This window comes from Drosophila santomea, chromosome 2R (genome assembly GCF_016746245.2).
Source record: "Drosophila santomea strain STO CAGO 1482 chromosome 2R, Prin_Dsan_1.1, whole genome shotgun sequence".
Taxonomy (NCBI): domain Eukaryota; kingdom Metazoa; phylum Arthropoda; class Insecta; order Diptera; family Drosophilidae; genus Drosophila; species Drosophila santomea.
The window spans coordinates 21,129,717-21,145,378 of NC_053017.2; the positions used below are offsets into that span (position 1 = coordinate 21,129,717).

At 44.3% G+C, this 15,662-nt stretch overlaps 1 protein-coding gene across 8 annotated transcripts in view; it reads right to left on the reverse strand.

Moving 5' to 3' along the window:
* Window positions 1-15,662, reverse strand: part of LOC120445421 (venom metalloproteinase 3) — a 45,328-nt gene that overhangs the window by 3,777 nt on the left and 25,889 nt on the right. For 6 of the 8 annotated variants that reach the window (XM_039625845.1, XM_039625843.1, XM_039625842.1 and 3 more), the window contains exons 5-13: window positions 11,858-11,987; window positions 11,065-11,327; window positions 10,207-10,311; window positions 3,473-3,615; window positions 2,396-2,451; window positions 1,135-1,261; window positions 611-775; window positions 319-550; window positions 98-177 (exon numbers count right to left, since the gene is read on the reverse strand). In XM_039625845.1, the coding sequence (XP_039481779.1) occupies window positions 98-177; window positions 319-550; window positions 611-775; window positions 1,135-1,261; window positions 2,396-2,451; window positions 3,473-3,615; window positions 10,207-10,311; window positions 11,065-11,327; window positions 11,858-11,987 (1,301 nt within the window). Of the gene's footprint in view, window positions 1-97; window positions 178-318; window positions 551-610; window positions 776-1,134; window positions 1,262-2,395; window positions 2,452-3,247; window positions 3,301-3,472; window positions 3,616-10,206; window positions 10,312-11,064; window positions 11,328-11,857; window positions 11,988-15,662 lie in introns of all 8 variants that reach the window. The other 2 variants (XM_039625841.1, XM_039625838.1) reach the window with 1 other exon arrangement.

Below are 15,662 nucleotides of genomic sequence, written 5' to 3' on the forward strand. Positions count from 1 at the left end.
TTGTGTATTTTAGTAATAAGAGTACTCTTAGCTTACACAACAAAACTACTGGAAAACAGTCTTTTTCTAATTAAATTACCCATTCTACTATACTCACTTGTAGACTAAACGGTAGTTGTGCCCGTAATCGGGAATGATGTTCGAGGGCAGCGGTGTACAACGACCATCCAGACAGTGCTGAAAGTTTTGGGTAAACAAAAATGATCGAATTTATATTATTTGTCCGCTCAAGAGAGAGAGTCCGTTTAAAAGAGTTGTTCGTTCAGCAAGCTGTCCGTTCAAGGGAACTTCTTGCGTGATAGCTCTCACATTACTTACATAACCATTTCCACAGGCCGATCCCTCGGCCGCTGGTCTGTAGGCCACACAGTAACCCGTCTGGGCGTCGAAGCAGAAGAGCTGGGCACACACTCGCTCGTCCTTGAAGCAGGCATACGTTCCTCGATCCCTGCGGCACTGGGCGTCCAGCGAGAGCAGTGTTCCCGGCAGCGATCTACCCAGGGCGCTGTCCTCATGTGGGGCGTTGTGCAGGCAGGTGGCCGTGTCTCCACTGAGAAGCAAAGCGGAGTCATTAATACCTTTCGAAACCGTACAGAAGCCAGTAGCTCACTTGAGGAAGTGGTGGAAGCTCTGCACCGTGCAGGCGGACCATCGGAAGCCCCGCTCCGTGTGACGCAGATCGGACATGATGTAGCCATCCTCCCAGCGACACCGCTGGGCGCCCGGTCCACCCAAGTAGCTGGGCGGCGGCGAACCGTCGTGCACCGCTCCCAACCTGTGAAACGAGCATGGGACGCATTATGATTGAGGGGCAAAATATGGTAATTGATTAATTGCACGCCGAATGATGTCAAACGGAAATGCAAACGGGTTTCAGTGACCAGTTTGCAGCGGCGGAAATTATTCATGTTTTTTATTTGACTTGGCGCCCAATGAAATCCGAATCGCTAAATAGTTTGGCTTTGATGGCAATAGTCCGTTTTCACGAGTATTCAACGAAAGTGAGTAGGTCACATGCGAGTGTTGGAATGCAGATATTAATGTGATACTGTGATGGTAATCACATTCAAGGCAATTCAAGCATCACAAAAACACGGCTGCAAATGGATGGGGTCAAGTCAGGGGGCTACTCACAGGTGTCCCACTTCGTGGGCAGCCACGATGATGCCGCTGAAGCCGCCGGTGTCCTCGATGATGGCCACGCTGTTCACCTTCTCCAGTCGCTTGTTCACCACGCATGCGCCACCGACGTAAGCGAAGCCTTTTCCGAAAGAAAACACACGACCGAAATGAGGCAATTAGTTGGTTGTCTTACTCAGTGGCATTTTCTTCTTTTCTTTATTATTTTTTTTTGTTTTTTTTTCTTGTTCGCTTTTGTCCAACAGGAAGTTGACAATTTTTTCGCGTCGCCATCGCCGTCGCCGTTGCAGTTATTAAATGAAAAATCTAATGTTTCGGTTTTCGCAACTGAGCAATTTGCTTGTGTTTTCACTTTCGAACATCGTATTAAAATATGTTTTTACATAATAACTGTAACCGCTGGGAGAAGCGGGTCGCTTAGTGGTTGTGACTTGATGCGAGTTAGCAATTAGTTAGTAGGTACATTTGAGTGTGTAAGTTTAGCCACAATTACCAACGCCAGATTATGGTGTGTCCACAGCCCATTAAAGTTAAATAGCTGGCTTAAGTGTTGAGTAGACCAGGGTTAGTAGGACCAAAACCCTTCTTAAGTTATAAAGTTATCATTAAATAAGGGTATTATATTGTTGTTTAGAAATCCTCACAATTTTCATCGACATTTTGCTAGCATACTTTACAGCCATTCTTCGTAAGACTTTAATTCTCAAGAATGTTCTGAAACAGCCGTTGATCATGGATACTATGTACACGGAATGAGACAGATCGATAGCAGCAGAAGAGACTGTACAATGCAAAGACAGGGGAAGATTCATTCTCTAATTGGAGATTCAGATGGGTTTTAGTGACCTGTACAGTTTGACAGGCATTGGTGGTGCGGCGCATGCGCAGCCGCTTCCTGTTCTTGTTCTTTTCATTCCCACTGTACAAGGGGCGCGTGCGACACAAACAAAGACACATGGAAGATATAGATTGCCGATCGCGGAAAGAGAGAGGTGGACCAGCAGTAGACAGAGACGGAGACAGAGCGTGAGACAGAGAGAGAGAGACAGAGACGTGCATGAAATTCAATTAAATTCGCTTGATTTGGTTGATGATGGAGCGACGCATTTTTGGGTTCGGCGGTGGCCGCCTTTAATGTTATTTATTTTTAGCGCGTTCGCTTAACTTCTGTGCTTTTGTCAGCCATTTCGTGTGGCTTTTTGCATTTATCTGTACAGATGTTGGCTAACAAATTGCCAGCTAGTTGGGTCTTTACCTGCGGTACCGCGATTACATTCACCATAAGCGGAGGTGCGACGGCACATATCGAGTCTGCGGGCGAAAATTGATCAGAAATGCGTAGAAATTTTAGATTCGTTGGCTTTTGGGGGTTTTCAGCGTCATTTAATCAATTATCTCCTCTCGGCTTTGATCGACAGTTGTTAGTTGTTAGTTCATAGTTGATAGTTTTTGTGGCTGCATTTGTGGAGTCGAGAGCGGTAAAAGAGGCGGAAGAATCCTACCTTCGGAGCTCCGAAGTCTTTAATAAACTACTGTAGCTAATGTAATCATTTCAAGTTCAGCGGATTGGGTGGGGTTATTGTTTCCATAGGGAGTATCCACTAATTTAGGCGCATGAACCACTATTAAGTACCAAGTCTTGATGTAAATGTTCGCTTCAACCAATGAGACCTTAAAGCAGATACAAATTACTTAATAAATCAACCGGTTTTATGCCTTATGGACCGATCCGCTACTCAAATTAGTTTAACGCTTTGCGATTTAGTTTTTCCTTCGCCTAAATGCTGTAGATTTTTTGTGTTTTATTGTGAGTATGTGTGTCGTGTCATTGTGGTAGTATCGCTTATAAGACCCACACGCAGTTTTAGTCAACTTTACTGGGGTTTTCAGGTGTTTCTTGTGGCTCTAGAGGTGCAAACCAAAAACTGACTAAACTATGTTAAACACCCGCAATGACATTTGTTCTGGTTGTGTTTCTGTGTATCAGTGTTTTTTGTGTTTCAGTGTTTCTGTGTATCAGTGTTTCTGTGTTTCTATGTTCTATGTGTAATGCATGAGTGTTGTGGGGTAAATCTAGTTGTTTGGAATTTCTTTGAAATCTTTTTACCCGCTGTGCCCTTGGTGCAACGACCTCCTTTACGCCTGCGACACATATCATACCTAGACACGAGTAGACATTGTAATTAAGTGTAATTCTTGGGGATCTTTGGTAAAGTGGATAGGTTTATAGGGGTAAGACAGAGGAAAACGCGCGTAGAGAAATCAGCTGTCGTTTCTGCAAAGAGAATTCAAAACACAAGGGCCATCAGGCCCCACTTCGAAGCCCACTCACTTGGTAATGGCCACGGCAATGTCGTAGACCGGAAGTCGTCGTTCCCGGAACAGATACTTTCCCATGTCCGTGAGAGCGGCGGCCGAATCAATGGCATCCCGACCCACTCGGTTGCGCTCCAGATAGGGAGTGGCATCGCGACCCTGAAATGCAAATGAGTAAAGTACAAGTTAGAATAACTGATTTGTATATGAGAGTACTAAGGTAGCTAATACTACATAAACCTTAACTATCTGAAACTGAAAAGTTGTGTGGCAAGCGACTGTCTGCCTGGTACCCATCCCATGATATTTGCAGATATTACCCATTAAAGTGAATACTTGAAGCTGACATTTATGGCTCGTAAAAGCGCAAATGAACCCTGTGACCCACATTAGAATACAGTAGGCCAGTGCCCAATTGCAAAATGTTCGACGAAATCGCCCAAGGAAGCTACCAGTGCGGTGATGCAACTGATTTGGCATTTGACTGGATGAGATGTAGCGAATGAAAAGAGCGCCGAGTGAAATATTTATGGCCCATTCGGCGGTGAAAATGAAACTGGAAACCCAACTCGAAACGGAAATCAAGTGAACGTGAAAAACGTGCTGCCAAAGTCGAGCCTGGCGATAAGCAATGCCAATGCAGCAGAAGATCATCATTAGCTGCACTTAAACAAGAGTTGTGAGATTTAGCAAGGAAAAGAGTTCAGAAAACAAAAGAAATCTGATAAAGTGTTTCTTAAGGAAAACAGTTAACAGAGTACTTTTATTGGTGATACCAAAAGCCTCTTTTTACATTTGAATAATTGCCCAAGCAATCGTTTTATTTAGCAGTGTAGATGCTTATCCAGCCGGGCAAAGTCAAAGTCGTGTGGGCTTCCTTTGGAAATTCGTCGTTTTTGACTGTTAGGCTGCCCCAGTGGACAAAAACCAGTTGCAATTGTGCGTTGCATAATTGGAGCTGCAGTGGCAGTTGCAGTTGCAGTGGCCATTTCATCAGCTGTGTGCATCCGAGGGCAGCTCCAGCAGCCGTGAAACCAGGTAAATTCACGGTACGTAAGCAGTCATGTCGTGACCGAAGGGGCGTTTAGATTTACCGAAGTGACAGGTACATAAATTAAAATAACACAATTGTCAATCACTTTGAGCCCTAGGCAAATCAATATGAATATGTTAATATTAATTCCGCTTGGCTTAAGGCTAATCTGTGCGCCCGGACCAGTTGCATTTCCACTTCCAGTTACCAGCGGCGGTGCAGGTGATAAAACCAAAGTTAGGTGACAATCCGCACTGGGTTGACACATTTGATTTGCAGCCATTTGCCAGCTGGAAACAATCTCGCAGATACTCCGTCTTTCAGCTGGCTAAGCCAAGCCATGCCAAGCTAAGCCAAAACCAAAACGAAGTCGAAGTCAAAGTCTTTTGATAAATTACCAACTAGTCGGAGAGACAGCAGATGTCTAGGAAATGAACACAGTCTGACAAAGTGATCTAAGATCGCACAAGCACCGCAGTTTTGAAATCTGTATATATTGCCAAAGGAGCTGCGAAACGTATCCGCTCGATTGGGTGTATCTGTATCTGAATGTGATTCTAAAGCCGATGAGAATCCATAAGCTACAGCACTCAAACGCCATCCACTCCCGTCAGATTTCTCGGACGTTCCGACACTTGGATCACTTTAAAGTGCGGGCACGTCGTTCTCCCGAAAGAAGCAACAGCTCGAATTGAATTGAATTTTGTGTTGTTTTTTTTTTTTGGTAATTTTCGACAGACAAAACTATCAAGAATTTTAAATGCTTCGATTGTGGCCTTGTGGCCAAGTGGGAAAGGCACTGGCACTGGCTTAGATTGGAATCCACGAAATTACAAATAATTGTTGTGGAATTGCATTTTGAGTGGTTTATTAGAGCAGTCTCTTTCTGGTGTGAAGATGCTTCACTCGAGTTGTTTGCTTATGAGCTTGATTGGATTTGTAACTGCTTCACAGACGCAAAGCAATGGCAATAGCGGATTCACTTCATAATTGAGCAAATATTAGCACTGATAAGCTGTAATTTCAGTTTCTGTGTCGTAACTTGGCTAACCGTTTCCTTAACTATTAGTTTAGCTGCTCAGATCTCCAGATTCGCGATAAGCGACCCAGTCACATGGCATGGGAAAGACAAACCTTCGGTCTTTGGAGTAGACCACCAGCGGATAGACGACAGCCAGGCGAATGTAGGGGAATGTGTCTCCCGGTGCTGGCAGTCCCGCGGAACCACTGGACCATGGATGACCTGGCACATCTTTGATTACCGATTGCACAATTGAAGTGGTTGCCCCGGCGAGTGGAGGCAGAAAACAAACAAAAACATTTGTCAAATAATCGGGCTCGGGCACAAAAAGCGAAATATTATCAAAGAAACTGTCAGTAGGACCTAAAAATGTAACCGAGCCACTAAAACCGGGACCGGTTTGCCTTTCGCCCAAAAAAACTGAAAATAAACCAAAGTCTCGCGACTGTTTTGCAATGGCCTTTTGTGCGTAATTAAAACCAAAATGTTATATTTTAATTTAATTTTTCGGCCGCAACCGGTGCCCGGTATTCCAGCTCCTTTCCCTGGGCGGCGCATATAAATCTTGCGGCGGCATAAAGCAACTGTCAATGCAACTGCCCGTAATTTCTAGCATTTCGCAAGGCCCCCTAAACTGCTTAACAGGGTGGTGGTGGTGGTGGACAGCCCACGCCCACTTAGCCACACACATACCCAGACTTGGGCAGAAAGAGGTGTAGCCACCGCCCATCCGCCCCCTCCAATGACATATAGTAGTACGCGGCGACTTTCGGCGCCCACACAGCGGATAAATCGCACTGGGCGACAGGCGGCCGATCGGGCACCACCCACGGAGAGACAGGCTTTTGGGTCAAGATATGGGATATGGGATATGGGACACGGGACATGGGACATGCAACTTGGGGGACACTTTTCCTTTCCCAATACCCTGCAATGGGGCATGGCGAACAGGCGATGCACCATGCCAAAGAAATACTCCCAAACTTTGTTGATTAAAAGTGCTTTACAGTTTACTATTAAAGCCACTTCCCGTAAGGGTGTTGAAATGCCCCTCGATTGGCGGCGAGTTTTCCGGCTTTTCCAACAGCACCCCCGGCCAATATTTATTTGTTTGCCTAGCCGCACGTTTCCATTTGCATTAATGCAATTTATGTTTGTCTGGCACTTGCATTTCTGGCTACCGGCACTCTATATACCATCGGCTTATATGGCTGGGGATGTGGATAAGGTTTTGGTTGTGGATGGGGATATGGGAATGTGCCCTGGGGCAACACCTGGCCTGCTGAACTGCTGGACGGCTGGCCAGCCCTATCCCGAACTTTGGGAGTGCGGCGTCGTTAGGCGCGGAATTCGTTATGACAACTTGCAAATATGAGATCTGACTGGCAAAAGGCAGCGAGGCACCGGAGCACTTGGGTGTGTCGTTGTGGATTATTTGGCATTTCTGTGGCACTTTAGATAGAGACGCCGAGATAAGAGTCGAGTGGAGAATGTCGATTGGGATATCCCGTTTCGCGGGCAGCAGAGTTCTGGACAGGAATGGACTGCCACTCGACTCTTTCTTTGGCTCTAGTCAAGCGGATCGATTAATCAAATGGGTGGAATTCCTGGGGCTGATAGCGCGGCGCAGGTGATCATAACAAGTCATAGATATGGATTTATAAAGCCAACACTATATATCAGATCAGATCAACTGCGATCGGATCGGAATTGGCGTGGGGGTAGTCTAAGTCGGCTACCGACTTGACTTGAACTTTTATCTGTGACATTTAATTAACATTTTAATTAATTGCGGGCAACTTTCCGTTAGAAGTTAAACAACCTGCCCCTTTTGTCTTCCCTCCCCCCTGCGCCATCGTTTTCTTATTTTTTTTCTATTTTTGCTACAAGTGTCGAACGCATTGGCGCTGCGCTTGCGCCACACACATTTTTCAATGCGGCCACGTTGCGTATGCGCAATTTATTAGGTGCGTATCGTGTGGCGAACATGGAGAAATATGCCAGAGCTCGACGTGCTGTTACTTAGTATTAAGTTTCGCAGGGGGACTTAATGCTCCAGCTAGACATAAAGTTCGTTTTATTGGAGCTAATTTATTGCCACCAGCATTTAATTACCTCGAAGTATAGCTTTAAGCATTATAAGCGTATTTTCAGCTAGGAGAGATTAGTTTTGCCAACGAATCTACCCTTTTCCACCCATTCATACTAAAAAACCATTTAATATTCAACTGGCAAAATGTAATTTGAGCGCTGGCCACTCGATTAGAATTTTTGATTTAGCCAAGTTTCGCATTTCGCGTTTAAAAGTAACTGGGTTGGCACTCGATCAGCGCTCATTGTTCTGCCCCTGCGGAATAGAAAAAAAGTAAAATATGCTTTTAACCAGGCTAGTAGCGCATTTGCAGTTTCTAACGCCTTCGGACCTCAATCGCAGTAGTTTGAGTTACGCAGTTTATGGCTTATTAATGTGGCGGCGTTTTGTTGTCATTTTGTTGCGGCTTATTTATTTGCTTTATTTGTTTTGGGCTTCGAGTTAGAATCAATTAATTGAACAACTCTCCGAAGTTGGGGCCTAAGTAATTCTCTTAGTTATTTGTCAATGGGTGATTAATTTATGTGACTGTTGATTTCGTGCTTGGGCTGGCTTTTTGTTCTATCAAATAAACGATTGGCTTTCGGTGTTTTGTTGCTGGCATTGGGGTCAAGTTGCTTGGGTTTTCCAAAGCGCAACTCGCACTCATATTTTATAGTTTAGCACGTAAAGTGATCGGCACGAGCTCCTGTTGGCCAAACAATCTACTTGGCCAATCTCTTCCGATAAAATGACTCAAAAATCCAATAAATTCGATCGGATTACCTGTTTCTGCATTGCGTCGACTTATCGGATATGTGTATCCAATAATTTGTTGCCCAATCCAAATTCTGAGTAATTACCCGACTTCCACTACTCCACTTCTGGTGGCCACATTAATTATCGTGGCAAAAAGTGGAAAATGCTTAGCGACGGATGCTATATGTTAAGATACTAAGTACCTGTATCCACCAGATACGCACTTTGCATTTACTATCTATGTGTGTTTGTGTGTGTGTGTGTGTGGGGGGGGGGCATAGAAGAGGAAGTCATGTGTGTGTGAAATTGGGCAAAGAGGAAAATAAAACATGCCAGCCGAAAAAATCTGATCTGAACTAGCTGCCGACTGCGACGGCGACTGCGACTGCAGTTAGCGTGGCCCATTAGATTATGTAACCACGGCCAACACGCAGTTGCAGCAGGCGCTGTTGCATTATTTATGCGCTCTGAAAATGATTTTTTAGTTTAGTTTTAGTTTTAGTTTTTTGCGGAGCCAGAAAGGCAGACAGCCAGAGAAGCAAAGTTACAGGCACAGGCAATTGACGTACTTAGGGTAACCCGTCGACATCGGTGTCTCCTCGATATGCGGAGTTGTCGTGTGGGCAGCCAGCTCGATGCAACTGCAATTGCAACTGCAACTGCTGCAGGTGAACCACTCAGTTCCCCCACTCGCTGTGCCAATTTTCCACTTTCTTGGCCCACTCTCTATGCTCTCCACTCTCTTGGCCAACTACAAATGGCTTCCTGAAGCAGCGCCAATCTGATTTGTGTGAGAAAGTCTGGCCGAAAGTCTGGCTGAAAGTCTGGCTGAAAGTCTGAGTATTCGAGTATTGAGTATTGAGACGGGTCGAGACGAGACACAAAGCCACGATGCTATAATGTTGTCAAAGTGTTTTATGGTCTTCGCTTATGCAATCAAATTAGTTGAATGTTGATAAGTGAAAGATGTTAGCAGACATCAAAGAGCTCGCTCACGACGCCACAGCGCGCTGTAATAGGAAATTAAAGCCATATTTTTATGGCCATTAGTCATATTTCCCTAGACACTTCTAATATGCTGAGCTTCTGCCACGTGCTGCTTAGATTTATGACTTAAGCCAGCTTTGTGTGGTTTTTATGACACATACGAAAATCTTGATCCAGCTTGAAATGGGCTTAAAAAACGATTTAGCCACCTCAAAGCAGTTTAACCCAATTAAAAATGCTTGACACCGATTCCACTACTTAAAAAGCCATTTCAGGAAATCTTAATAGTGCCAGAAGGTTAGATCCAATTCAATTTTTTTTGGCCAACTCGGTTCGCGTGCCCATAACGAATTTTCGTCGCTAATTTCTAGAAAAACATTCAGCTCAGTCAGTTCCACAAAACACAGAGCACGAGTAAAAAACTTGTTAAAATTTGCTGGCCTGGCTTTCTGCTTTTTTGTGTGCTATGGCCAAGCAAATAACCAAATTGATTGTTCACATTTTTTCTAGCGAATCGCACGAAGCGCATGCGTTGCATGTTTCTTCAGCCTGTTTTTTTTTGCCACATTTTGCTGCCACATTCCCAGATCGTGACAGTTCATTCGGAGTTGGGTCCAGGTCCAGTTTACTGGGCTAGCTGGGGGCTACTTGGGCTCCGAAGGAGAGCTGCCCGATTGGCAAGACCCAATTGGCCAGGGGTTAAAGTTTGGCTTCCAAAATGGATTACTCAATTAGCCAAATGAAAGTTGAATTGCTGCGATTGTGTAATGATGCAGCTGTAGGGTATTTACTCTTAAGGAGGTTGGCTTGGATAGGAAGCCCTTGCTCAGAATATTTTTTAGGAATTCTTTATAAATATGATGTGCTCGGTGTACTTACCCTCGAAATGATGATGCCGGCGATACTGATGCGGATTCTGGGTCCCTTCAGTAGGCGGTAACGCAGATCGACGCCGTTCCAGAATGAGATGAAGTAACGCTTGACCTGGCGGAGAGACAGAAGTTATGTTAGTTTCGCTTTGGGTACAATGCACGTTTGTCCTTGTCGGGCAGTCCCATCTCTATAAGGCTTTCATCTGAGCCGCATCTCCGGGTTCTAGGTATTCTACGAGGCTAGAACGCACCCAGATCAGACAGGCAAATAAATCTTGAGCGCGAGTGATGTGCATGACAATTGAAGCATGTGTTTCGGCAACTCTTGCTTAAGAATCACAAATACAGAACTACCTGAGAACATGAGCGTTTAACCAACTCTAATAAATCGTACACTTTGATGTGGGAGGTAAATATGATTTAACTGCTCGAGTTACTTTTCGCAAAGAGATTTTCCATGGCTCTAATAAAATATATTGCTCCAATAAATCGGCAATTCCCCTCGGGGATTCGGGTCTCATTCGCAACCAGACCTATCTATCAATGCGAGCACATGTCTCGACTCGCATAGTATCTACACATGTAGCGCACAAAAAACAACTTTTACAATCCTCAGACTTCAAAATCCCCTCCGGGTTGGGTTGGATACCACATACCATATGCCATATACCATATGCCATATCGACGGCTTGGTATCGCGGCTGAAATCCGCGCACGCAGAGACAATCCCAAACTCAATCCGAGCTGTCTGCAATTGCCGAAACAACTTCATTGGAGCCAGCGGCATTTAATTTCTCTCTTCAGTTTTTTTCCCCTTTTTTAGATTTATTTTCCGTTTTTTTGCGGCCCTGTCACGCACACGTACCTGCAGATTATCGCCGCCATGGAGCCGATAGCCATCGTAGTCCACGATAACCAAGACCTCCGGATAGATGATGTAGGGGGCCTGACGGCGGGATCTGGTGCGGGACTCGGCCACTTGGGGCTCTGCGTCCAGGGCGCCTTCGTCCTCGTCGTTGAGGTCCTCGAAGTCGGGACTGCTGGGTGCACTGCGTCTGCTGCGACGCTGGCGCCGCTGCAGCCTCTCGAGCTTCTCGCTGGCCAGCAGATCATCAGGTTCCATGAAGGCTGAATAAGCGAAAAAATAAGGCGAATAAATAATAAATACCATGATCAGGAAATGGAGAATTAAACAAAAATTAAGCAAAACCGAGTGGTGGAATGTCTTTATTATGATATAAGAAGCTGGCAAGTCAGGTAGCCACACACTTAACTGTATTGGGTATAATTTTTGGGGGCATTTCGGCAAAGCCGACAGTGGAAAAATCAGTTTCTGCGGCGAGAAATACCGGGCATAAAATAAATAATTTTACAGCGATTATCGCTGGAATTTTGGCGCCACCGCAACGCCAGGGGTAAATGCATTCAGTGAAGGGCGAATTGTTGCATTGAACTCTTCACTGGTGAATATGTGAGTATGCTGCTCTTTTTCGAGGCAGGAAATGCTATCGGCATCACGTCGATCTCCAGCTGAAGATTTATGGGCCACGCTATAGGAGCGGGGTTTCTACGGCTTTCTATGGGTCAATGCGCCCATTAGGAACGTAGCCTGCTTCTCAATGGCTTCAATTAAGGCGGCAATGTCAAATGAATCTTACCAAAGTCACTCAGTTGGTCTTCTGCTGCGGATGCCTCCCGCTTGTAGATGATGTGATGCGACTCCTCCGGATTGGGACTCAGTTCGTGGGGCAAGGGCTTGATCACCAGATCGTGACCGATGCTGCCCTCCTGCAAGAAGAAATGATCGAAATGAGTGAGTTGGTCAATTAATCAGAGGCATATACATCGGGCACGGGGATTATGGCTGGCCAAGTGATAAATATGGTTTTCTTGTGCCTCAGCCCCAGCTGACTAAAAAGTAATACTGGCTGGCTTAATGGCATTACATTTCCATCGACATTTGTCAAACCACTGACGCCGGCGAACTCCATTTCGGGCGGAGCATTTAGATAATTTATTGAACTTTTTTTCAATTCAATTCAACTCAACATTCTTGGCCTGCAGTCGGCCGTATGAAGTGGCATATGAATATGAGTTGCGTTTGAATGACGCTGGCCAAGTCATAAAAATTAGCTGCGATTTGCATAGTGGAACATTTTATGCAAATAATCTGCGATCTAGATAAGCTGTGTTTCCACACTGTTCTCGGTTCGTATTCTCGGTGGTTCGTGTTTATCGCCTCTGTAATTGCAATAATTATTTGAATAAAACACTGCCCGCAGACGTAACCTTGAGAAAGGTTAGAAACAAAATTGTTGGCTGAACTTCAAGACACCAAAATGCTTTCGATTCAATTTGCTTACGACTTCGTTTCAGTTTTAATTGGCCTTTTGTTTATCGATCGGCGTACGAGCACCCACTTGCCACTAGGCGTGATCAGGGCTAATTAAGTCGCGGCAGTAATGCTATAATTAAAATATTACCAGTGAGTCAAGTCAGCTGGACACACGAGCCACTGCGAGCCACTGGCCACCAGCTGAGATCATGTTTAACATAAAACGCATTAAGGAAATGGAACTGTGGAACTGTGGAACTGTAATTGTTCTCGACCTGAGTCAGCTACATATTTCTTTAGCTAATGCTTAATCTGGAACTGGAATCGGTGGGAATGCACTGCTCATCTGAAATTCCCATGAGAGCAAATGGGCACAACACAAAACGAATGACTTAGGCAGCGAACTTGATTTTGCTCTCAATATATTTGAGCACTTATTGAAAATGCCAAAAACTCAGGCCAGCACCAAACGGCAAAGTTCAATGTCCTCGCACACGCGACTTCAGTTAAATGTCAGCAAAAACAAAAACGACATGTGCCATAAACAAATTGCAAGCGAAGCCAAGCAACAAATTGCAACAGATGACATGGGCCAAACAGTCGGCGCACTGAGAGAAACAATGCATTGTGTAGTTGCAAAATTACAATTTATGTTCAAATGCTCAACGTCTCAGTTTCTTTCGGTGCATATATGCAAATCCAGTGCGATTGGAAATTATTCGAGCAGCCTCCTTTTCTTCGCCCGTTGCAGCATCGCTGGCCACTTGAAATATGATCAATATTTGAGTTAGCGACACTTAAATGGCTTTTGGCACACAGTGCGTATGATAAATGTGCGCGATAAATGCCTGGCATTCACATTGAAAGTCATTGAAAGGCAGCGGAGAAGGTGTCAACAGGCTGGGCAAACAACTTCATTGGTTTCCTCCCGTCTCTTCACTTTCAACTAAAATAATCATTAATTCTGCATTTGTCGCCATATAGCAATATAGCATATAGCATTTATTTAGGCTGCGAATTTAGTTTTATTTGTTGTTTGGCAGGTCTTTTAATTTGGCGTGGCGCGACTCACTACAATTTTTCTCGGCATGTGGCAGTTAAGCGAGTGGTAGTAACAAATTTTTCGTGTTCCACTTTAGTTGCGTTTTCCGCATTTCCACCGAAATGCCAGCAGAGAAGCTGAAAAAAAACAGTCAAGGCGTTTTGGGCGTATGTTGTGCTGATTTCAGACTTACTTAACGTTTGTTTAACGTTTATTCGACTCGGGTTTGTTTCGCTGTTAGAGTTCTGGTACATGTGTTATGTAACTGCCCAACTGTGATAGCCTGTAATTTTCAAACGCCTTGCCTTGAACGCAATTTATGCGAAAAACCAATTAATAAATTACCCAAATGCGATTTATGTATGTGCTTTTATGCCCAACGTGTTGAAAGTTCGGCCGGGTAATTGCCACTTAATTATAGGCGAAATTAAAAGCTTTTACTTGTTTCATTGCAATCTGAAATGCCAAAACTATCGAAATGGGTGAGGAAGTGAGTTTTGAACCTCTGAATGTGTATAAAATACAAATGATAGGGGTATGTTATGTATACACTTCAATCTGACTGAATGCTTACTGAATGGTAAGGCAGTAGCAATAGGTTTGGGTTATCTCGTAAATAAGAAACATTTCAACTTATGAGCGACACAAAAATAACTTCCCAATGAATTAGGCGAGCTATATCCCAGCTTATTTGCCTTGATTCCAATTGACCCACTATCCGATCAAAATATTTCCCAAGATTCCCACAGCTGCGTGGCCAGCATTAAGATCCAAATACTTTAAGATAATCGCGGACCTTATAATTTTCCGGCTGTCGGCAAGTGCTGCGAGGCCAATTACACGTCGCTCGATATCGAATGGATTGGAGGGGGGATAAGAGCAGGGGGCTTGGAAGGGGGAAAACAGCAAATTGCTTTCAAATCACGCAGCTTACACACCGCACAGACTTTGGCTTTGGCAGATACAACGAGTATCTGCTTTCAGCTGGCCCAAAATAAAGTTGTCCGATTCCGCCGAGCTGTCTTGTTTATGTAATCACCCACAACGCGATTGTTATATCTGCAGGAGCAAAGAGCCGATTTGGAATTACGCTTACATCTACGAGCTTACTGCTGTTTTTTTTGTTTTTTTCGAGCATTTCAGCATTTGCGTTTCTTGGGGCCTTTCACACATATTTATGTGTCAGAAAGTACAGAGTAGACAAGTCTGATTGGCACCTGCAGAAACGCCCAGCGATCGCAATCAACTGACAATGAGCTTGATTGATTTGTGATGATATTTTCGTTCGCTCCTTCCTTTATTCAATTAAATGTAAATCATTTTAAAGTATTTCTCCCCACAACGATTGTAGATCGCAGATCGCAGATAATCAGCAAACGGCGGTTGCATAATGTGACACGCCACAGAAAGGAGTTCACTGAACCAAAGATTTACTTACAATCAAAATTAACACCTATTCGTATTTGTTTTTGCCTCGTTTATTTTTTTGGTTTTTGGTTTTTTTTGGCTAGCCAAGAGCATCAAAGCGCTCGAATGTGCAAATACCAAATACTGCCAAATTGGCAGACACCGAAACACAGGAGCAGCGGATAAAGCAATACAAAAAATCACTTTGCGGTTTGTAATTTTGGGAAATTAGCATAATTTGTGCAAATTCATGACACGAACATTCGAATCAGTTTGAGCGGCGATCATCATTATAGTCATGACGTTTGCTGTTTGCCGAGCTCGGTGGCGTTACCGCCCAGAGCCGATACAAAATGGCTGTCAATTGGAAAAGAAGTGGTCTGTGATCGCCCAGCAATCAAATTCAAATGCAAATCACACTGCATTTGTATGAATAACTGGCGGGCTTACAGTGCCTAACATCTCGATCTCGATCTCGATCTAGAAACCTTGATTTAAAGCGATAATTATGCTCTTTTTGATGCGGCATCAATGGAAATGCGTTAAGGTGTGTGCCGCTTTAGTTTTTTTCTCCAGTTTTTTTTTTTTTTTTGGGTTATCATCTTGGTCAAGGTTAAATCTAATCGACTCTTAAGATCGCTGTTCAATGCGAGTTCATGTAGTCGTAAACTACAGACTG